Source organism: Malus sylvestris, chromosome 15 (genome assembly GCF_916048215.2).
Source record: "Malus sylvestris chromosome 15, drMalSylv7.2, whole genome shotgun sequence".
NCBI classification, from domain to species: domain Eukaryota; kingdom Viridiplantae; phylum Streptophyta; class Magnoliopsida; order Rosales; family Rosaceae; genus Malus; species Malus sylvestris.
Window position 1 is genome coordinate 45,147,685 of NC_062274.1, and position 25,465 is coordinate 45,173,149.

The 25,465-nt window shown below is 35.8% G+C and overlaps 1 protein-coding gene and 1 pseudogene across 6 annotated transcripts; both read left to right on the forward strand.

The window, feature by feature from the left end:
• On the forward strand, positions 1-6,055 carry LOC126603016 (protein EXORDIUM-like 2; annotated as a pseudogene).
• A 14,074-nt stretch (positions 6,056-20,129) lies between these two features.
• LOC126605031 (F-box protein FBW2-like) lies at positions 20,130-22,744 on the forward strand. Of its 6 annotated transcripts, none has more exons than XM_050272386.1 (4): positions 20,130-20,256; positions 20,368-20,413; positions 21,292-21,604; positions 21,909-22,744. In XM_050272386.1, exons 3-4 carry the CDS (start codon positions 21,297-21,299, stop codon positions 22,579-22,581), a joined length of 981 nt encoding a protein of 326 aa, XP_050128343.1. In that variant the 5' UTR covers positions 20,130-20,256; positions 20,368-20,413; positions 21,292-21,296; the 3' UTR covers positions 22,582-22,744. The 6 variants fall into 6 exon arrangements, with proteins under 6 accessions (XP_050128343.1, XP_050128341.1, XP_050128342.1 ...); XM_050272384.1 differs by having other exon boundaries at positions 20,131-20,256; positions 21,288-21,604; XM_050272385.1 differs by having other exon boundaries at positions 20,145-20,255; positions 20,349-20,413.
• The last annotated feature ends 2,721 nt before the right edge of the window (positions 22,745-25,465 follow it).

Genomic DNA, 25,465 nt, shown 5'->3' on the forward strand with positions numbered 1-25,465 from the left:
ATGGGTACCCTTGGAGATAACCCAGTTGGCGAGCCAGGAAATTGGGGTGGTAAACCTCCCAACTACCTCACCGACCTTCACAGCCATAGGGTAGGTCACGAACCATAATGAATGACCCCCAAGTCTCCCGAAAATTGGCATCTTCGGTCGTTTCCCATGCCAATTGTGGAAGCATGATGGAAGATGGGTATGTCCGGCAACAGCTTATTTAGAATTCATCGTCGAATAAATCCTAAAGGCTAAAGAAGTATTTGAAAACGTCTTCGGCCGAGTGAGGAGGAAAAGAGCGCGAAGTTAGCTCCAGACCTATAGCTGTGGAGAAGTTAAAGCTTGAAATTTCAGGTTGCAGGGTTGAGAAGTAGACTTGCAGCCAGAGCTGAAAAACCTAGAGTGGGCCATTTTAGTGGGGTCAATTTTCCCTAAAGTTGCTTCGGCCAAGCACTAGGTAAGGTTGGCAAGGACAACTGGGCTAAGAGCTAGGGCGTCGCCGCTGGCCAGGGCATCAGCGACATGAATGCTTTCGGCCAAGCACTTATTCAACTTGGCATAAAAGAAATACTTGTTGTACCAGTAGAATAAGAAGAAATAAGAGTATTTATAGGCTTTTTTTTTGGGGGGGGGGAGACCCAACGGTTTAAAGTTTCAAATTGAGGATAAGACCAACCGGGTATTTGGTAATCATGGTGAATATTCAAAAAAACCAAGTGAAGGGATCGAGAAACTCACAAATCGAGACTGCACGACAGCATATGACGGCAAGTTTAATTATGAAGAGACGTTTAAGAATCTGCACGAGACAGAAATCCACGCGAATCAAGGTTATAATAGTGGTGTGGGTGTTTCAGTTTCAAGTAAGGAAAAACGTGTCCAGAGGATGTCACATAGTAAAGTGTCTGACAAAATTAGGATCGTGCGATCATGCTTCATAAATGCGACGATAGGTGGAAAATTAGGTTTTCATTTCACTTCTTCAAGGTCAAAACTCGGCTAAGGAGTGTTAGACCAAAGACCTCAAAAGTAAGGGGGCAATGTTTGGGCCAAAAATAATATTATTGGGCCGAGCGAAGGTTTATGTTCGATCTAAAGCTTTTCCAAGAATATTATGGGCCGCCTAGTCAGGTCGGCCGAGTCCTATTGCAAGAAGGATTGATCTGGATAAGAGCGAATGGGTCAAGTTATAGTATGATAAGGAGTCTTATTGGAATGAGGATACCGGGATTGAAGAAGTGAATGTGGTCGGATAAAGAACTTGGTTCAGGGTCCTAATGGAGGTAGGATTGGCCGAGACTTGGTTAGATTAGGATAAAGAATCCTAATCTGACTATAGTCCTGGTTTGGCCATGATGAGATTGGCTGCTATAAATAAGAAAGGGGTGCATCATTCTAAGCCCTCCAACTCAACATACAAACTGCCCTACGTAAACTCTCGCTTTACGCAAAACCTCTCAACGACCTTGAGATTTTTATTTTATTTTTTGCCAACACATCTTCAGTTTGGATAAACAGCATTGTGAAGGCAATCGGCGAACACCTTCAGTTTGGATAAACATAACTGTTCCTGTAGAATCAGCCGACCGCAGAGCACCTTTAGTTTGGATAAACAGCACTGCGTCAAGGTCGACTGATTATCTATCCAAGTCTCGGTAGAGAAGGATTTACGAATCCTTATTGGCAGAGGTCATCTCATTAGCCTTCTCGGCGAAGTGAGGTGTTACGGATTACTGGGCTCAGCGCATCGAACGCCGAGTTGTTTTATGATTGGATACTCATAAGTGGGATTTAGAGTTTGGCATTCTGACAGCCGAACTATGTTTACAATTAAGACACACATTATCTTTGAGTACTTGCGCCCATATAGTTTGGTGTCGATTCGGCGTGCTTATACTTTTACGAATATAATCACTGTGACCGAATCCGGCGCCGACGATTTGTGAACTTCGCAAGACTACTAGCCTTGTCTTCAAGAGCTAGAACCCAAAAGGCCGAGATGTGTTCCTTCCTCGGCTGCAATCGCAAGATCAAGAAGTCATCAGCGCGCTGAACGCAACATCAACAAATTTTACTCCCCGGCCAAGCTCGGCCACGAGTTGGCACGCTCCACACACAACCGAATGACGTAGTTAGCTCATTAGTTACTTGGCCTGCGCGCCACGTAGGCTTGGTAGTTTTTAGGGTCAACAGAAACTTACTACATTGTTTATGAAACTTAATGGTACTACACTGTTTATGAAACTTACCACACTGTTTATGAAACTTAACGATGTTACACTGTTTATGAAACTTAACGATGTTACACTGTTTATGAAACTTAACGATGCTACACTATTTATAAAACTTAACGGTATTACATTCTTCTCTCCCTTCTTCTTGAATTTTCTTGGCACATTCTCACCTTCTAAACATATTTTCTTCTTCTAATTTTCTTCGATACTCATTAAATATTCTCTGTATCTCTTCAATTTCTTAACTTTCTACACCAATTACTAAATTTTCTTTTATTGTTTGCCCATATTCGGCTTCTTCTTCTCTTCCACTTACAATTTCACCTTCTCCCTTTGCAAAATAATTTAAAAAAATAGCGCAAATGAAACCAATAAAATCAAATACACCCACATATATGAGCTCAGATCGTATCCCCACTTCATGTCCTTCAATTTCAGAAACATCTCAAGTTTTCAATCATTTCAATATCTGTGTTGACTTAAAAACCCTAAATTTTGGTTACCATACAATTTCTGAAGCATCTCACGACACCGGCTGTTTCATGGATGGAAATTGCTGGGAACATCGCCTTCATCTCAATGGTGCATCATGTAAATCAAAATTGTAGGTATATAAGGTAGTGGCTTGGTAAATAAAGTTGCACAAGGTACTCTTCAATGCTTCATATGTCCATAATATATAATATGTAGTAGGGTGTGTATGTGTGTGTGTGTGTGTGTGTGTATGTGTGTGTGTATGTGTGTGTGTATATATATATATATATATATATATTGTACAAATATATAGAGGTGCGTGTTGTAAAATAGATATTGGAGTCGGCATGATTGGAGTTGCTTCAGGCAAAGCAATTTTTGGACCCCAGTTGATGAGTACTGGAAAAAGAAGCAGCCAGAAGTTGCAAGGGTAAAGGAGACTGCACACGCTTTTGATAAGGTTTTTTTCTTCTCTTGACCTTATCATTAAATAAAGTTATTAGATGGCTTTTGGTTAAAATTCAAAGTTTTAAAGCCCTTTTTATTAGTTTTCCTTATTTTATAATGTTGGCACGTGAATTATGCCAAAAACATAAGGTGGCGGAAAATCAATGGAGAGTCTCACTTTTGAGAGAGTTTCCTTAGCATTTCTCTTCTCACAAACACCTACAGTCTTATAACTCACCAAGTCACTTAACATAAGCTAAAACTCCAGTCGCCAACGGCTTCTACTTCCTATTTGGCGAGACATTTTTTAATGTGTCACAGTGTGGTACACCACATGTCATAATACAAGTGGTGAGATACTTATGTTAAAAAATTAACAATTTTAAAAATAAAACTTCCCTCCACTTATATTAGTCGACTTTTTTTCAATCTTTGAGCTCCGGCCACCACATCTCACAGCCATTCGTCTAATCATGGTGGCAGACTATTAGAAGATACAGAGGAGGTCGATCGACCCCCATTGTAGGGAATTAAATCCTCGAAAAAACTTACTTTCTCAAAAAAACATTCATAGATCAAAAACTCATGGCTCTAGCAGCCAAAGCATCAAAAGGCTAAAATGCAGATTAATGTCATTTTGAGTGACGCTGACATGGCAGTTAACGGTTCTGTAGGAGTCGTTGCGGCTCCAACGCATCAGGCAACTAAGGGAGAAAGATGGGCAAGATGGCTTATGCTTGGGCGAGTAACACAGCGAGCCAGTGTCCAGGTCAGTGCGCGTGGTGTTGGAAATGTGCCCTAAACCTAATCATATGATGATATTTTATGGACATTTCACATATTAAACTAAACTAGTTTTATGTAAAGGCAAAGATTATTATTTAAAGCTGTCTCATTATCTATTATACGCTTAAACGATAAGTCTAATGAATAACTAAGTAGGAGAATATGATCTAAAGAAGTTAGATTCATGAGACAATTATCTTTCGTACACATAAACGTTCATGATCATAAGATTGTCAATTAAGCAATGACGATCCGTTAAGATCAGTACATTCTTGTCTTCTCTTCGGGCGAGTGTCTAGTCTCGAGTCATTGGTATGATTGGCACCAAGACAAGTATGTAGGTGCTCAATATAGAATGAGTCCAATGAAGGCGATCAACAAGGAGTTCTCATACTCATGTCACATGAGAACTTCTAGTTACGATAATGCAAAGTAGTCCTTAGACCTGAGGGCATTATAGTTGTCTTGTGGTTAGGTCATTGATCTTTGACTATGTTAAAGGCACTCAACAAAGGGTGTCCATGGTGTAGTTGGGGTTAAGCTACTTAACCACAAAGGCAGGTGAATGCACAACAAGGGATCTCTAACCTTCAAACCATTGAGGGAGAATACTCTATGATATGATTAAGAATCTCTTATCAGTGTATGAATGAGATTTAGGAAGTTGTTCCAAATCAGATTCAAGGTAATCATATAAGTAAGAGAATCACATTAGATAGTAGACATGAATAAACTATCAAACCAAACAATGTGATCAAGAGTAATGTATTAGAGAAATACCGTATTCATTTGTAATCCAAAACTGAATAGGTTCTCCAACCTTTTCTGATTAGCTTGGGTAGCCATGACATATTGTTTGGTGTCACTCATGACTTGTGGAAACCCTGAAGATGTATAATCACTAAAGGGAAAATTGAAAGTAAGTTTTAATTCACAGTCGATTAGAAAAAGTTCTAATCGCTTACTGCCTCGCTAAAAGGAACCCAATGGGTCGTTCACCGTGTAAGGTAATTATTGAAGGAAAAAACGAAGATGAGTAGGGACAACTAAATAGTTTAATTGTTTATGGTAAGGATTAATTTAAAGTTAATTAATCGAAGAAGAAAGGTTTGTTTAAGCCTTAAGTTAATTTCAGGTTTCAAGGCCCAAAATGAGTTTTGCATTGGGTTTAAGTTGTACGACAACTAAAGTAAAATGGAAATTAACACAGACACACTAAGCAAAACCGTCCATATATAGAGGGAAGGAGATGGTGGACTTATTACAAGTTCACCACTCATTTGGAAGTACTATAAAAGTAACTTTATAGCTCCATCCTTCATAAGGGTTTTTCTAAGAAGCAAAGAGAGAAACACACAAAACTCTCTCCTTCCTCTCGAAGGCCAGCCACCATGGGAGAATTAGCTAGCATTCTTTGCTTCCGTGGTCACTCATCTTCTTCCTTCACCATCCTTGGTGTCGGAACTTAGAGGTCTCCAACTTTGGAGAATTTTGGAGAATCATTCAAGCATCCAAATCCAAGAATCCAAGGAGATTAAAAGATGAAGATGAAGGCCATGGACTCAAGGAAAGGAATGAAGGCTCTCTCATAGATGATTAGCCTTTGCTCATGCAAAGAAGAACTCCAATGGTATAAGGTTTCTTAACTCTTTTGTGATTAGAATTAAGTCTTGGTTCACCACCACTAGTAGGCTTTGAAGTTCATGATTTAAGTTTTATTTTAAATGCATGCAATATGTTGCTTAATAAACTTAGTTTTTCACAAATTTTTCATCACGTGGTCATTTCACTAGCCGATTTACGGGCTGCTGACGGCTCCGTTAGTTCCTCCAAACAACGAGGTGGGGATCAATGGAATGGTGACTAGTTTGGCTACAGGTTTGGCAGGAGTCGTGATGAACTCATTTGATGACGGGTATTTTCAGGGAACAAAAGAAGTGCCTTTGGAGGCAGTGAGCGAGTGCACGAGTATATTTGGCAAAAGGGTTTACCCGAGTTACCCTCAAGAAGTTGTTTTGGACAAAATGACATAAGCTAGCTACAATGCGTTTGAGGTACAAGGATGCAAATATTTGCTCCCAACTATGTGGGACCCATGGACCTCCACGTGTAAAACACTCATTTGAGAAATGGTGCCCACGTGTGCATGTCGCTAGAATACTACATGAAATTGTGACAATTACGCTAAAAAATATTTTGTTGGAAAAGGAAATTATTTGTAACTTTGTAAACTACGCATATTTTAGAGGTTGTTTGATAAATATTAAATAATTTTGTTGTCACTCGGACAAATTGAAGTAAAAGTAAGTGAGAAATATCTCATTAGTATTTTTGTTAGAATCGCTAAGCACTTGTAATTGTAGGTCCTTCTCTAATAAACATTAAAGCATTGGTAAGTTATTTTCCATAAAACACTAACAAGTATTTTCTTTTAACCTCTATCACCATTCCAAAAGCGTTTTCGAACAAGCAAGTTAATAGTTTCGAAATTATAATTGGAGTGTGTTATTCACTCACCCTTTTTTACTTTTTACACATCCTTGTTAATTTCTGTCCGTTGATCTTCTTCAACTCATCTGATTTGACAGCCGAAAACTAAAAAGGTGTGGGAAAAGTAAAAATGAATGTGTGGATATCACACCCCTTAAAATCAACCAAACAAAAATGAACTTTAAATCCGAAATGTGAACCCATCTAATCTAAAGACCAACCACCTTCGCAGTACGAATGATTTCGGACCAGACAAGTATTGGGCCTCAACGACCTAGAACCGGCCTGAAAATTGGTTGGCCTTCAAGTCACTTAACAAGAAGCAAAAGAAGACGATCATCCGATTGGAATTGGGCTTCACAACAAAATATAATTCGATTCGAGGTTAAGAGTAAAATCCAATTGCAATTGGGCTTACAAACAGTTACAATAATAAAGATCCAAAACTTGATCAGCACCCTTACCAACATCCCAATCAGTTTTTCTTTAATGACATCACTAGATAAACATCTTAAACAAGAGTCGTTAGATTAAAATGGGCGGATAAAATAAGACTAATTTAATTACAATCGGGTCAAAGAAACCCTAATTGCTAACCTAGAATGTCGAAGACCTAGTAACATGATCCACTACAACTGCAACTATAACCGAGTTCACTTTTTCTTCACTTTAATTTGATTCCGAGAAAAGTCGACACAGATCACTGTTGGAACCAAATTCACAAATCATAGTCCCACAACCACCACCGTCGAACCACCAAGAGAGATCAACAGAGAACAAGAGAACATGGAAGTCGTCGGGTTCAAATTTTCAAGTGCATTGGATGTAGTATGTTTTTTATTCCTAATGTAAGTATGGGTGACAAATAATTAATGGTTGTGGAATCAAATGCATGATATGCAAATTCCACTATTCAAATTAGGTATTAATAAACAAGTGCATTTAACAGTTACTAAACTGTATATAGCATTATGTATATACAAGAGCGGTAAAGCGCTAACCAGTTAATATTTTAATACAAAACTAACCACTTGTTTGGACTCATTGACCAATATTTCTCAAAACCTGAATCACCTCAATTTTAGTTTATCATTAAAAGATCATTCCTGCAAAAATTTACTGAAATAATAAGTTGTTGGTTATGTAATTGTTACATGACAAATGGGCCAAGACAGAATTGTCGATAAACAATGAAATATTCACAAAAATTATTAAAGAATTAAATGATTTCAATTTGGATGAACTTTTCCAAGGATGATCTAATAGTGATATCAAGAACTTTAATTGTTCGGATCATAGATTACATTGTGAAGCGGACTCAAATGAACTGTTAACGTTGTATTAAGATACTGGATTAGGATAAGGGGACAACAATTTTGACACCTATTTTGAAATATTTTCTTGTGATTCTAATTTCATAATTTTTTTCAATGATTTGAACTGTTTAGATTTTAATTCATAATTCATAGATCATATTTGCAAAAAATTAAGCATGTCAAAAAATGTGTCGAAAAGCGTGTCAAAAATTGTGTATATATATGTGTGTGCACGTGTGTGTTTATATCTACCTAATATATATGTATTTTTAAAATTGATGTCACTCAAGTGGGTCGATTTCAATTGAATTAATACTTCAACCCAACCCCCTATAAAATGGGTGATCATACTTTTACTCAAACATAAATTTCAAGTAATTAGATCTCTAAACCTTCGGTAAATTCACTAAAATGTCCACCCCTTAGCATTTCCAATTTAGAAAACAAAACATCCATTTCGGGAAGTTGAGGCACATTTGATGCAAAACTAGCACAAGAACACCTTAAACCTTTTCAGAGTTCAATGCTGAATAATTATGTTGGTAGATGGGCTCCGTAATTCTGCGGTGGTGGGCTAGTCCATGTTTAACCATATTCATTCCCACAATTTCTAGGCGTGGAAGAAAAATTAGGAGGATTATCTATCCTCCTAATTTCTTTTTCGTTTCCTATCCTCTTATTTGAACAGTTACAATTAATTTACGTCAATATTTTATAATTGATTTTTTATAAAGATAGTAAAACAAAAAACAAGTGTGAGAAGAGGAGAGAGAAGGATATGAAAATAAGAGGGCACATAATCATATTCCACAAAAAAAATCAAGACTATTATAAATAGGTAGTGATAACCTTTACTAGTGATAAGAGCGAAGCAGGTGTAAAATATCACACTGTAACTATAACACAAGGGAATGACAAATAAAAGATGGAGGGATAAATAATGATATTATTTATCTTTCCTTTTTCTCTGTGTCTCTTGAAAGCATACGGAGCGCTCTATTTATAGAGCAACTCCAAACAAACGTATTAACTATACATTGAAATTTACAACACACCTTTTGACAATATGATCCTTCTTCATTTCCCAAGTCAATATCACTTTGTGTGGGCATTGAAAAATCTACCAATGTTTTCAATATCACTGTGGGCATTCATTAACCCACTAGTATTTTCAACAAGACTGGATTTTTTAACTTTTGTTGCATGTTTGAATGAAACTTGAAACCACCAGAAAAAGTGATTTCCAGACTATTTTCTCTTTTTAGCTCTTTCTTTTAACTACACTAGCATATGGGCACACACAAAGTGTGAGAAATTTTTTTATTTTTATGTTTGAAATAGAAGGAGAGAGGAATAGAGTGATAGAGAATGTGAGAGTGAGCAGTTTTTTTTATTATTTTTTTATTAGAGATATGTTAGGATTGCATGTAGGGGAGGCTTTGAAAAAAAAAAGCAAAATTTGGTTGTGTAAAATTACATTTCTGCCCCATATTTCTTATTCATGTTATGTTTTAATTAGAAGGTTAAATTGGTAATTTCATAGAGTTTTGTTTAACAATGAGTGTTTTATTAATTAGTAGAGATAATAAAAACAAATTAAAAGAGAATAAAAAAATACAATAATAAAACAAGAGAAAAAAAAATTTATCCACCGAAAACGAAAGTATAGAAAATCACTATATATTCATATGACTATAATAATTAAAAATTAAATTTAATTGCCAAACTCATCATTTTACCCTTAGACCATCTCCAACCCTTGGGCTAAAAGCCAAATTTTTTAGCCCGGAAAATTTAGCTTTTAGCCCAGAAACATCTTTTCTGCTCCAACCCTTCTACCCTAAAATTTTAGCCCGGAATTATTAAAGAATGAAATTAGCCTAAATTTTTTTCTTAAATCAATTGTTTTAAAAAAAATAAATATGTAGATTATTGTAAATTAATTTTATGAACATTTTAATCTAAAAAAATTTAAATTCCGATAAACATTTCGCATTTAGCCCGGGGGGAAAGCTGGGGGGTATTTGGCCCAGAAATAGCATTTGGCATTTAGCCTAAAATTTTAGCATGGGTTGGAGAGTGTTTGGGGGGGTAATTTGGGGGGTAATTTGGCTTTTAGCCCAGGGTTGGAGATGGTCTTATAGACTTAAAATTTTGACAAGAATTTACTTTTCTACTCTTATTATATAATTGCTGGAATGGTAAGGTCTGTTGGTTGTCAACCTACTTGAAATTAGGATGGTCCTTCCATCCTGAATTGTAATAATTTGCATAAGAGTTATTCCTACGCCTCTGAAACTTATTCGTCATGTTGACATGTTCCTCCGCAAGCTCAGGATAACAATTTTTGTGAGGGAAACTTAGAATATCATGAGTGGGCATGCTACGAAAGAACATAATGAACCGTCGCGAGGTGATGGTTGCTGTGCAGATACGACCATCAAACTTGGCGTCAAATTTCTCGAATTTGTTTTTCATCTTTTTTATCTGTGCTAACATGCTGGAAGATCCTACTGACATCTCAAAACCTTTTCTGTGAATTATCAGCTGCCCATTGTTGAGATCTCGTAGCCATCATATCAAATAATTCAAACGCCCCTAGTTGATTTAGATGACAAAGATCCTCCAACTGATGCATTGACATGACCTTTTTAGACGTAGTATTAAGCCCATTGAAATATCTATTCGTCTATGTATCTGTGTTAATGTCGGCATTTGGACATTTCATGTACATCTCTGTGTATTTCTCTAATGCCTTGTGAAACTCTTCATTTGGCCTATATGAGAATGTCATAATCTCTTTCTTGTAATTCAATGTCTTGGAAGCAGGATAGTATTTGTTCAAAAACTTTGTATACAATTGTTCCCAAGTAGTGATGCTATTAGCTAGGAGGGTGAATAGCCATGTTTACGCCTTCTCCTTCACAGTGAATGGGTAAAGACGAAGCTTGATAGCTTCAGCTGAAAACCTTTGATCAAAATATTCTTGCATCTCATAAAAAATTCTGTAACGTGCATATTGGCATCCTCATTTGGCAGCCCATGAAAGGGTGGTAAAATTTCAAGCATGTGGTGCTTGATCTCAAAAGCATTGCCTTCTTCCTGTTCTGAATACACAATACAGCTCGGGACATCATTAGCACGGGCCTCTTGTGATTGTCTGTGTGGCCGATATGCTAGTGGTATTGCCAAGGCCATTGGTTCCTTGCTGTCCGCATAATCAGCAAACAGGTAATGCAGAAAAGTCCTCTGAAGGGAGGGTCCCACGTCAAATTCCTTTCCCGTAGCGTTCGTCGTAGCGTACTTCAAGTTCTGGGTCTAACTGTGCAAGCTGTGCAGTTTGTAATCTGAAAGTAGCCATGCACATAATGTACCTGCTGCAAAAACGAGATTAAAAAATTAATTAAAAAAACTATTTAGAGAAAAAATGAACCAAGAATATGATAAACACAAATTATCTATAAAAAAAATCCCCAAAAGTGACGCAAATTTCTTGATGGGGTTTTTACCACATGCTCAAAAGGGTTAAAAACACATAAAATACTTAGAAGAGAAATAAGTTACTTGTAGTATAAATATTCATACAAGGTCGTTCTCCACAGGGATTATTATAAACAATTTATATTTAAAACCAATTAACTAACTAATTTAGCCTTTCAAATATGTATAAAGTATTAACATTCTTTTTGAACAAGAGGAGACACAATATGGACAAATAAAAAAACAAGAGGAAACAAAATAGGATTCTTTTGTATACTTTATATATAGAAGGGGTATATCTCCGACATTTATAGTCATCGTTTCAAGTAAAAACTAACCAAGATATTTTTTATAATTACAACTCATATAAACAAAAATCATTTAATATGGTAGAAGATGATATTCGAGATATGGATAAAAACACGGATAGAAAATATTTTGATTGGAGAATTCTCAATTTTTGTCTTACAACGAAGGTCGATATTGGGGCCTTGGTCAATATTGATACTGACACTAACATTAATAAATATATTAAGACTAGGGTTAGTAAGTATCAAATAAATGATAAAATCAATAATGAGGGCCTGAAGTTAGAGTTAATTCCAATTCATCTACTTTTATCCGTGGGGGTGAAGAGACGTTTGTATCCAGCTACAAAATTTATTTTGTACACTACAAGAAGTTCTGTTTTTTATTTGGGAGTTTTAGGTATTGGTTTATATGGTTCCAATGAACCAACATCAAATTTTGAAACATCAACTAATCAATCGTATCATGTAGCACTGTAAATAATATTCTATATTGTATTTATTTGTTTCTACAACTTATCTACTACCTCACTTTTCATCTTTGAAGTGTTGTTTCTATTTATTGGAGGACTTTTAGGTCGAGGTGGACTTGGGTTTTGAGAACGTCCTCTTGTCTCTCTTGGTGCGGATTCGTAATAAGTTCCGGAATATCTCGAAAGAATTAGCTTGTCTTAGGAAATACCCCGATAACATGAACAGCTCGAAGATGGCATGATTGATCAAGATAATGACTTGCTTAAGTGAAGCGTAGTGTGGAAGTTAGAAAATTATCAATTTAACATGAGAGAGAAAGGGTTTGCATGGCTGCATGGCATTGTGGGCTAGGTAATTTGGGCTTTCCTAGAGTGATAGAAAGGCTTCTAATGACTTAGATGTTTAATGGAAGGTTGTGGAAATTACTAAGGTTGCATGAATAGTGATGCTTGAGGCTTGAAGTATGCTTCTGGACTAAATGGAATTCTCTAGGCTTGTCTGGGTGGTTTTCTCTCCTTGCGTTTCTTCTATCTCCCTATGTGTTACTTCTGTGTGTTCTCTCCCTTCATCTGTGTTACCACCCTCTAATGGTTTATCCCTTCTTATGTAAGTGAATGGTTATTCTCTAGGCTTTAAAGGAATCTCCCTTTGTGGCTTGGTCTTCCATTCCTTTCTCCTTAGCCCTCATATTATTCCCTTTTTGGTGTAAGGTAGCTACACTGTTGAAACTTGCAGTTTGCTTCTTCTTGAGGCGCATCTTTCTACAGGTGCTACTTTTGGTAGCACGTCTCATGGCTTTTGCGCGTTGGTTGTCTGTGCAAGCTGGGAAGGGAAAGTCAACATTAAATGCCTGACGTGATAGGCTTAACATGCATTTAATGCATGAATCTAGTTTATTCCTAACTAAGGGGGTTGGCTTGTTAGGGAAAAGGGTAAACTATGCTAGTTTTCCCTCAATGTTGCTTGCGTGAAATGCAAAGGGTATGAGCTTGGATCTTTCGCCCCGATGTGAGACTTGGGCTTAGCATGAATAGTGACTAGCATAAGGAAGCATGGCGTGAACATTTGGCTTAATCACCGTGACATGGTATGTTTGTGAATACATTTCTCATCGATCCCGTGCCTTGGCATGTGTTTAGCTTGAATGTAGGCAGGACAATTGGTCCTTGAGATTTGGTTGGATTGGTGTGTGACATTTTTAGGCCCCAACACTATTTTTACTAGTAAAATATAACTTCGACACATTTAAGGTCTCTTTGTAAAAGTTTGGGTAAATTACATTTTACCCCCCTTGAGTTTTGGTGCAATTACAACTTCATACAACATCTTTAAAATATTTTAATCTCATACACAAACTTATATTTTGTTGCAATTTCATACATCCATTAGTTAAACCATTAAGTGATGACTTGGTAAATGAATGACTCACATATTTGATGTCGTGGTATATAAAAATAATTGATTATCAAAAAAAATTTAAACAAATAATTAAATTAAAAGAAAATAAAAATGCGCCAACCCCTCTTCTCCCACCCGAGCACAGGACAATCTCCTTCATTCTCCACCGCCACCACCCATCCCATATAACCTCCATGTCAATCCTCCCCCTCCCAATCCCTAAAATCCATTTCCAAATCTTCTAAATTTCTTCTGATTCTTCGTTTTCCCCAGATGTCCTACATTTTTTTCTTAGTTTTCGCTGTCAATCTGAAGAAAAAAAACCCAGAAATTTTCCTGGAACCGAAGTTGGTTTGCGTCTGAAATAGTTTCCTTTTTCGATTGGCTCATACGAAGGAGTCCATATCGAGAGCTCTCTATGCTCATGCCCTTAATCTTAGGTGCAGCCGCCTCTGCTGCGACACTCGATCGGAAGACCTAGATGGAGAAAACCCGGAAAGACGAACCTCGCAGGAAGGAATCGTCCTCATTAACGCATGCTAGTGAACGAAGGATATTGGGATTTGGAATCGCTGTTGCAGGGCTGGGTGGCAAGGATGGTCAGCCGCCGATGTCGAAGACGTCAATCCACGCCATGCCGTGTGCCAAGATTTGGGAATCATATTTGTTTTCAAATTATTGGTTGTGTAAATTTCAACTTTGATGATGGTGATGCAGAAAGAAGAGATGGCTGGTTGTATAGGATGGGTGGTGGGGATGCAAAAAGAAAAGGATGGCTGGTTGTGTTGCAGAAAAGGAAGAGATGAAGATGGAGGCCTTGGTCGGGTGGGAGAAGAGGGGTGGGCCCCATTTTTGTTTTGTTTTAATTTAAATTTTTGTTAAATTGTTTCTTATAATTACTTATTTTTTATATGCCACGTCATCAAATAAGTGGGGTTATGCATTTGCCACATCATTAATTAACGGTCAAATTAACAGTTTAATTAACAGATATATGAAATTGCAAAAATATAAATTTATGTACGATAATAAAATATTTTTAAAATGTTGTATGAGGTTATGATTGCATCTAAACTCAAAAGTGTGAAATTAATTACCCAAAAATTTTTGCAAAATAGTTTTTCGTTTTCGGATAAAAAATAAGAATACTTCTGAAATCATCGCATTCATTCCCATATGCCAAAAGACAAAGTTGGCTTGTTACATCAAACTTTTATGGTTTTGATTTTCCCTAATCCAATGGCAACTTTTGGTAAAAATTATTACAAAGAATATTTAAAGTTTAATAAAAATATTTGAGGTATGAATAATTGTATTGAAATGGAAATGGGGGATTCTGTTTCTCCCACGCGCAACTTGCGCCAAAAATAAGAGAGGGAATAAAAGTACAATGACCCGCTTGACTTGAAATGGAAATGCAAAGTCAAAAGGAAGATTATAATTTCATTTTAACACTGCATAGTCCGAAAGAGATTTAGTATGTTATGAACGAAGGAGATTTTTCGCTGATTTTGCTTCATTTGTAATCGAGAAGTCTTAAGTTTGATTATTTTTTATATCGCATTAAATTAAATTATTATTGCTAGTCTATTGTGAGACATAGTCCATCCTCTCACCTTTTAGTCTAAATAATATCGTATTTATTGAAGAAAAAAAAATATCTAGCTCACTTCAAAAATAAATAAATAAAATATCGTTTGTTAAAAAAAAAAAAAAAGGAACAAACAAAATTTAAAACATGTGTTTTTGCCAATTTAGGACGGTTGTTATCCTCAACCCATTATTATGTTTAGCAACTTTCCATATTTACTTCTTTTTCACATGTTAAGCAAACAGATTTTTAGTCACTTAGTATAATGATTTAAGGGTATTTCTTTTTACTTGTTATTCTCAACCCATTATTATGTTTAGTAACTTTCCATATTTACTTCTTTTTGACATGTTAAGTAAAATGATTTGTAGCCATTTAGTACTACAGTCTAGTAGTATTCCTTTTCCCTTATAAGTGAGAGGTCTTAGATTCGATTTTCGCGTAAAGGCGAATTTGAACCACATTATTACTAGCTCATTGTGAGACTTAGCTCACCTCTTCCCGTTATTGTAAATACTATCGTTTTTTTCAAAAAAAAAAATGTAAAAAGATTTGTAGAGGACCCTATTGGTAAAGTTTATTACATTATTCAAAACAAAAAAAGAAATAAATAATATGGTGTCAAAGTAATGAACATACAAGCATATACATTTATTTGCATTGTTCTGACTATATCTTTATATATAAAGTCATCAACTCATTTTGGAGTAACAAGTTTCATCAAAAAAATTTGGACAAAAATGCCCCCAAAACAAAAAAAATTCAAAAGCAACCCAAAATAATTCACCAAATAATGCAGGGGTATTTTCGCTATTTTAACAGTGTTTTTTTAATAACTAATTCTTTTTGTACAGTTTTTTTTTTAGTTAGTACCTCACAATAGGTTAGCAATAATGTGCTTCAATCAGTAGTTCATTAAATATTATTTTCTCTATTTTCAAACACGTTCAAAACATCTTAAGAGGTGTGTAATGTTGGTTATAAAAAAAGTCCTTTGCACGCGCATAATAATGTGATTAAATTAGTTGTCAAATGATTTTTTTTTTTAACAAACGATATTATCTACACAAAAGGGGTGGACTTAGCCTCACAATGAGTTAGCAATAATGTGATTCAATCAGTTGTTTATTAAATATTATTTTCTCTATTCTTAATGTAAATTCAATAGAATGTAGATGAAAATTGAAAGATTGATTTTATTATATGAATTCAGTTTCTTTTTCTAGCATGATCTAAGATTATTCATTTACTTCAAATATTTGACTTTCCTTTTGTCAATTCACACATATAAATACATTTAAAATGTGTAAGTCGTGCGTAATACGCCGTAATTCAAAAAATGCCTTCATGCACGCTCTCACGCGCATGAAGGCTAGTAGTTTAATAATTAAAAGAGAGTGGGAGCAATTTTGCTCACCACTACAACTATGGTGTATGCACACTGTACACCTAATCATTTGACATGTATCATTTCACCTAATTCTAGTTAAATTTCACATTAAATGTTAGTTTTTCAATTTTGAAAAAAAATAACCAAGGTTAAGTGAAGGGACACGTGGCAGATAATTAATATATGGTAAACATACACTATAGTTTATAGCGGTGAGCAAAAATGCTTCCATAAAGAGTCCAAAGGATTCATGCCATGGTCTAAAACTTTAGCATGAGCATTTTTACCCACCATCATAACTATAGTGTATGCTCACCATACATTTAATAATTTGTTATGTGTAATTTCAACTAATTCTAGTTAAATTTCGCATTAAATCCTACTTTTCAGTTTTGAAAAAAAAATTAACCAAGATTAAGTGACACATGATAAATGATTATGTGTATGGTGAACATCACATAAGGTTTAGAGTGATGAGCATAAATGCTCCCAACTTTAGTGGTGGTTTCATTTGTCCGAAGAAAATATGCCCTAATAAAATATTATTATTATTATTCCCTTTTGCTTGTAGAGGAGCCTTAATCCAATTTAGTGGTGAGTATGGCGACTTTCATTTGTTCATTAGACTTTTTGTACCCTAGTTGGACATGAGGAGTGAAGACATGAAAAAAAAAAAAATTAATAAAAAATTCTCAGACAACTTTATTTAACATTAAGAGCACATTTTCTTATTATTTCGGACACTTTCTTTATTACTAAAGACATTTTCTTAATTTTTTTTTTGTCAAATAGCAAACTTTATTAAATTCGAATTGGAATGTTTTCTTAATTCAAAATCTTCATAAAGTGTGACTTTTTTTTTTTGTTTTTATTTTTTTCCATATAATCACAGGTGAAGCTATAGAAGGACCGAGAGGGGTGGCCTCTCCTCCCAATAAAGCCTAAAAATGATGGAAATCAAGCTGATTTTGTCAGTTAACTTTTTGAGTTAGCGACAATCCCTCTTAATCTTTTTTCTCTCTTCCTTTCCTTAATTCTCTTATCTTCAAATTATATTCATCCTTTGACTATGGTTTCTCTTTTCCTTTGAAAAAAAAAGTCTTCGTGATAATGATCACTCTTTCGTTTTGTTGAGAAGAGCCTTTGTAATGCTTACGGTTTACGAATCAACGATCGGGAGTTGTTGTTGAGAGTTGAGGTAGTGATTTTGTTTTTCTTTTGGTTTGTGTGCAGAACAAATGACTATGAAAAGAAAGTTTGATGTTTGTTGGAGGTGACTTATAACAGTGCTTCTTCGTTGAGTATGGTAAGATCATTAAAGGGCCTGTGGTCTTTCCTGTGATATCATTATGGTGGTTTTACAACTTGTGAGGTTTAGTATCGTGAGTGTTATCTTTCATATTGGATAGATGTGGGTCCTTTATAGTCGAGGAATTGTATTTTATTCCTAATGAAATTATAATGCTTCTTTTGGTATGTGTGACATTTTAGTTACGTTCTGCATGCATGTTTTATATACGTTCTTGATCGTTATTTGATAAATTTGATTAGTTTTAAAAAGTTAACACAACATGTTAGTTAACAAATTTGGCTTGATTAGTAATGGACGCAATTTAATTAATCCATTACACAGTGTTGACAATGTCGCCAAGAAAGCTTTTTGAATCCACACTAGTCAATGTAACAATAAAATGATCACTTAAGTATTACGGTTTAGTTGTATTCCTCTTTATAAGTGAGAGGTTTTATGTTCAATTCTCACCAAAAGCGAAATTAAACTACATTATTGATAGCTCATTATGAGTCTTACCTACTCGCTCACCCCTTAGCGTACATAATATCGTTTATTAAAAAAACAATACACACACAAGTAAAAATTATTTAAATATTATTAGATCAAGTTCGTCACCCTCGAATTTGAAAATTAGTTTTCTTGGTCTGTACTAATTAAACACAATTTCTTCTTAGATTGATCGATTTGTTTGGATGATTATTATTTTTTGAACAAACGACATTATCTACACTAAAGGGGAGGGAGTAGACTAAATTTCACAATGGGCTAGCAATAATGTCATTCAAATTCACATTTAACGAAAATCAAACCTAAGACCTCTCAGTTACAAGTGAAGAGAAATACCACTGGACCATAATATTTAAGTGGTCATTTTAGCATTAAATTGACTAATATGGATTCAAAAGGATTTGGATCCCATCCGGATCCAAATTGTAGGATCCTAGGGATCCTCATATCTTAGCAATTCATCGTGTATTGTGCGGTCATAAATTATTTGAATTTTTTTATTTAATATTAAATATAAATAGTATCCGATGAAAACTGACAGCACAATATACGATAAACGATTAGAATGTGGAGATCCCTATGATCCTCTTCCGATTCAAAAAGCTTTCTTGGATGATTTTTTTTTCTATATTTGAGCATAAATAACCACACTTGGAAATAAATGGTCACGTGCCATTAGTTTGAGGACATTTTGATCAACGTAAATGGGTCCCCGAAACACCAATAAAAATATTCATATATCATTATGTCAAATTTTCTAATGAAAGTCACTTATATTATTATTTAAGCATATTAAAAAATTGAAGATTACCTTGGCAAGAAAAAAAATTGATGACCTAAGGGAAAGACCTCAAAAGTTTAGGAGGCATATATGAAATTAACCCATAAGTTAAATTTATATTCCATGAGTAATTCGTAAAATCTATGTAATATCTATAACAACCCTACAGTTAGTAGGCAATCCATGATAATTGGTGCGTGGTCAAATTGAAAAATACTTAAGTTTGGACACTTGACACATGATGGCTAACTACTCTTTACTTATGCTCCGTATATATATGAACGACTATCAGCTATTAATATATGTGATATTCCGATACAGACGATACGTAAAGGCTATAATAAATACTCATAATGTTATACCTATGAAATTCCTATTTACTAGGTCTACAACATCTCATCTTAATTTAATCGGAAAATGATTCTCGCCGGATCATTTTCCATTTTTAATCCATGTTAGCCTATGATAGTGGGTCCTATTACAATTTAATCTAGTAGTGTTACACAAAATTAGTGAATGATTTTTGCAAATAAAAATGTCACAATAAGAGAAATTTTCTAGTAGTAGTAGCAGCTATTTACAGAAGAATTGTCAACAAACTTGGAATTCCGAAAAGATAGAACACAAAACAGATTTAACTCTTCATCTGAGTTTCCCACTTGTTCTACCTCCATTTACTGCAAACCCAAAACAGATTTAACTTGTTCCTGGAAAAAATAAATACAAAAAGAGAGAAGGATATTGACCGAAGCAAAAGAAACCAGTCAAATTATTTTGCAGAGTAAGAAGAAAAAAAGATAGCATTGGAACCTGCAGGTTGAAATTTGAATCACTCTTTTAACTGTGGTCAATATTTTTCAGGTTGGAAAATGCAACATTTTCTTCAACAGCGTGGAGAAAAATCAGAAAAAATCATAAACAATAATGAGTTTTCGAGTTTTTTCAGATGGGCATTTGCAACTGCAGCACCTCTCTCTCACTCCTTTAAGCCACCGACTCGTGTCGGTGCCTCCCTTTCCCACACAACCCAGTTGGAAAATGTAACTTTCTCTCGAGTCTCCATCTCTCCACAGTGTTATTTACTGCACCTGCTCATTTAGTCATCTCACACATCCTATCTTTCAGAAAATTCCAATAAATTTAGGAAATTTTATTTTCATATACGTGTGTGGATATCTGCCCATTAGAAACTGGTCGTATTTATTTAATTGTGACAATTTCCAGTATCCATTTTTAATTTCTGCTGTCCAAGTGGGGAGAGAGAGAGAGAGAGTTGGAGTGCGGATATCAATCAATAGGTAATTTACCTCATTTCATACGTATTTGTTTGCTTTTTAACTCCTTGTTTTTTATTTACCCTTCTTGTTTTGGTTTCTGCTTGTTGGTGGCCGATGGATTGCATTTTGTAGCTCTCTCTTTCTCTCTCTTCCTTGCTCAGTCTCTGCGGATAAACAGGTGAGTTGTTCACATAATCCAAATCCTTAAAAAGTTTACAAATCCCACCTCTTCAGGCCGTTTAATCAGTCTAATGTTGTTTTTATGTTTTACCATATAATTTCTGTCCAATTTTCTTCGACAAAAACAAGAACAAAATCCAGTAAAAGGTAAAAGCTTTAATCTTGTTCGGTGTCGAACTTGTTGCAAAAGCAGGGGCATCTCAAAGACTGCAACTTTGAGATGCAGCAGTTGTTCTTTCTGTGCTTTTGGGTTCCCAAATCATTAAAAAAATGCAAAATTCAGAGCTTAAATTTCTAATTTTTAACTCACTTTCTTCAATTAGCAAGTGGGGTTTTGGCTCTCCTCTGGATCTGTTCATGTTCTGTCTTCTAAGTTCTAACCTCCTGGATTTCGATTCTTTCGTTGGCTGGCTACTGCTTTTAGCTCCCACTTGGACAGAAACCTCTTTTTGTTCACATGAAATGTTGCCGGATCTACACAAGATTTTGGTCTTAATTTTGATGAATTAATCTGTCATTTATCGCTGCTGTTTCTCTGTTTATGTTCTCATACAACTACTGTACATGTGGTCGGTTAATCTTTGATGTTTGTTCTTTTTCTGTCTTAGTTTTTTTTTGTTTTTGTAATTCTTGTTTTTATCGGCACAGATGAACATTTTGTTTTCCAGCAGTATTTATTTGTGGAAAAATATCATGGATTTACATCTGCTCACGCTTTTTTCTTTTAATCTTGATTTTCTCATGAAATCCAAGAAATTTATTACTTTTACATGAGATTTATGTAGAAATATCGTATTTTGTTTTTCAACTTTAATGGTATGGATTAGCTGTTAAAATTTATTGATTTGTTTTTTTGTATCATTTTTCTGAAGGCAGACTAGATGGAAGTGGGAAGTGATTTTCGGCATTGGGACGAATTGATACCTGATGCATTGGGTCTGATTTTCAGCAACCTCACTCTCCAGGAGATACTGACAGTGATCCCGAGGGTTTGCCAATCCTGGAACAAGGCAGTGTTGGGGCCTTACTGCTGGCAAGAGATTGACATTGAGGACTGGAGTAACGGATGCGAACCTCACCACCTCGATCGTATGCTCGAAACGCTGATTGCAAGAAGCTGTGGATCGCTCCGAAAGCTCTCAGTCTCCGGCCTCCAAAATGACAGGATCTTCTCGCACATCGCTGATCAGTAAGCATACTAGCAAATTTTTATCACTACAAGTTTTAATTCATAAGAATTTTGTGATCACACACATTACTGTATATGCGAATGCTCCGTCATTTTGTTTCCTATAATTGAACATTTCGTGCAATCCCATGAGACTGCTTTTAGTACAATGGGAACCTTCAGTCATGATTATCTTCTTATATACTTTCAAATCACTATTAATTAAGGCTATATATTCAATGTCTTCTGTTAATTAAGGTTTTTTTGCAAGTGGAGGAAGAGTGGTTTATGATAATTGATTAATTAATCTCGTTGGTTTTGCAAGTGCTGGTTCCCTTCAGACCTTGAGACTGCCAAGAAGTGAAATTAGCGATTCTATAGTAGAAAAGACTGCTGGAAGGCTCTCTAATATCACTTTCCTGGATCTTAGCTACTGTGGCAAAATTAGTTTTCGTGCTTTAGAGACCATTGGAAAGAACTGTAAAATGCTCATAGCATTGTGTCGGAATATGCACCCATTGGATACAGCAGGCAAGCCTTTGCTGGATGACGAGGCTTGTGCCATTGCCACCACAATGCCTAGGCTCAAGCACCTTGAGATGGCATACCATCTTATCAGCACAGGAAGTGCTCTCCAAATACTTTCAAGCTGCCACGAGCTTGAGTTTCTGGATTTGAGAGGGTGCTGGGATGTTAAACTTGAGGACAAGTTCCTGAAAGAAAAGTACCCAAAATTGAAGGTTTTGGGGCCTCTTGTTCTGGACTACTATGAGAGGAATGAGTGGGAAGATTGCTCAGACTTCTCCGATGCTTCTGATTATTTGGCATGGGAATTCGTCGCCGGTGAATTGGATGATTACTATGATGACGACGACGATGAGAGTTATGCCGAGATGTGGGATGGTGAGGAGAGGCTGGACCAGCTTGAGCTGAGGTTCTATGAAGGACTTGGTCACCATGAGGATGCAGGAGGAGTTGGTTGGCCTCCATCACCTTAGTAAAATTAAAGTTTGTGTTTTTTTTCTTCATTTGTCAAACTGTTTGCTTCTCTTTTTTCAAGCACTTCCTTGATGCTTCTGTTTGGAACTTATTATATCTTTTTATGGATATGTATATCTTTCAATGGGAAATGAAAAGCATGGTTTGTTTGTTTAGTCCCAATTTTTTGCCCATTGCCTTATTAGTTGACCTTTGAGTGTTTGTGTTACCAATACTTGCATAAAATGGCAAGCAATATGGACTAGTTCAGTTGAAAAGAAAGAGTAGGAAAAGTAGATTTTTCTGGTTCACCTAAACAAAAGGGTACATTTACTGCCTGGCCAGCATTGTCCCAAGTTAGAATTACTTTACTGGCTGAGATAGATGTCTGCATAAAGTTCAAATCTATTTGGATGATAAAAGTTGCCACCTTTTGAATTTCAAAGAAAATTTCTCTCCCTCACTCCCTCATTGTGAGGCTAAAGTACTTGATGGGGCTATTGAAGAAAAGGTAATCCATTCTCGTGTTGTATGCTCCTCTCTATATTTTTATGTTCTCGTGATTTTCATACGCTTTTTTTTTTTTTTTGGCTTATTGTTTTTAAAGAGGTCGCATTTGGTGCGATGGCAAGTGCCTTCGTCCATGAGCGGTAGGTCTCGGGTTCGAGACTTGGGAGCAGCCTCTCCATAAATGGGGGTAAGGCTAGCCGACATTCACCTCTCCCAGACCCTGCGTAAAGCGGGAGCCTTGTGCACTGGGTACGACCTTATTGTTTTTAAATTTATTATAATACATCATGGGACAGAAATAAATGTATGGCAAGCATGATACGTGGACTCAATCCACGCTACCATTTCAAATATCCAAGAAGGATAGGATATATTTGTAATGAATAATGATACTTAAACAATATGATTATGAAGGTTGTAATGGTAGGACATTTCTCTCTTTGCTTTTTACATGATTTAATCTTTTGAAAGTTAGTAATATCATCCAGTTTATAGTGGATAATGATTATGAAGTTATAATGGTATGATTTTGTTAGTTGTGTGCAGCTGATCGTAGCATTTTTTATGCACCACTAAAACTCCAAAATTATAGCATCTTATGTGTGGCCTTTGATGAGTCAATAATATACTATATTTTACTCTATTCTTAGTTACATGTATATACATATTTTTGGAAATTTTTTATACTTTCCTTTTATGTTTTGATTGCAGGACAAGCGAAATATGTTTTGCTCGAAAGTGATGAAACAATGAAATTTTGGAGTGATTTCCAAATCAAGCTGATTCCCTAGAAAGTGAAGGTGATTGTATCAAAATCTTAGCCTTTAATTCCAGGCCACTTGGTCGTGGCGATTAAAACAGTGCACATGAACAGTGCTGGGTGGATTGACATTTCGGGATTTGGATCCTCTCCTGAGCTAATGGAGAGGATCCTCCTGACTAGTCATCGTGGGCCGTTGGATTTTTATCCAACGACTACAAACAGGGGGGTTCCTTTAAAGTTATAATAATTATAGTCGGATAAAAATCCAACGGTCCATGATAACTGGTCAGGAGGATCCTCTCCATTAGCTCAGGAGAGGATCTAAATCCGACCTTTCGGGCTTGCGTGGGCACTGAAGTTATGAAAATGATGTTTTTGGGGAAACTTTCCTTCTACAAAGTTAAAGGAAAAATTATAAGCTTTCTAACGCCACCTTGCATGCCTGATTCTATGCGGATTTGGCCAAGAAACAGATTGCCTTGTTTACCAAATAGAATAAGATTGTATCTTTTGTTGTAGCCTATTTTATATGACAAGGGGAAGGGGGCCGGCGGCAAGGAGAGATTGAGAGAGAGATGTGTGTTTGCAAAATTGTAGAGGAATGTGTGTTGTTATCCCTCCTACGTAGTGCCTTTATTTATAGTAATAAGGGAGAGAATAAATCCTTCATCTCCAAGGAATACAAGTCATAATAGGAAAGGATAATTAGAATTAAATCTAATCTAGGATTTATACAATCACACTTTAATAGGAAGTTTACAACACTCCCCCTTGAGTGTGTAAATACTCAAGGAGATTCATCTGTAAACACGAAAATTCTGTATCAAATTAAACGAGAAGACCTATACAAAGTAGATTTGTATTGATTTAAATTTGTAGATTACAATCTCTGTTTACAACTTTTCCTCTGATTCAGTCTTCAAATTTGATGTTGATGGTTGATTGTTGATCTAAGAGTCATGATAACTTGATCTCGGACGAACAGTTGAATGATTGCTTCAAGTTTTGAACTTGAAACAAATGTGGGGATGGTCTTCACCTCAAGGTGTGGCCAAGATAGTGTGGATGTGGGATTTTGTTGCTTCAAGGGTCTTGGCGACTTGATATTGAAACGAACGTTGCTACAAGTTTATAAGCTTGTAATAAAGTCTTGAAGGAATCGACACGAGTGCTTGTTGATTCTTCAAGGAAGTGCTTCGGCTTTGGTGAAAGCTTTGGCTTTGGTTGAATGTTCTTCGAAGAGAGCTTTTGCAGCGTATTAGTCTTCAAAGGTATGGTAGAGGTTCTTCTGTGTATAGATTTTTCAACCCTTATGCTTGTGGGAGGACCTTGTATTTATAGGCTTCTCAAGGCTTGCCTTTGGGATGATTTTGGGCATGTTTTGTGTCTTAATTTCAGCCACTTTACTCATTTGGTCGAACTTAAGGATCTTGTTGCCTATTTTGAGAGCAATTTTCAATTCTTAGTTGTTTTATGAAGATGCTTTAGCTTTCTTTCTAGTTTTAGGATCAATTTGGATTCCCTCTTATTGCTGAATTTAGAGAATGTTTTATACTTCCCTTGCTTGATTTGTGCCACATGTCATTGATGACTTGTCTATTTGTGATGTGTCATATGCCACGTGGAGTTTT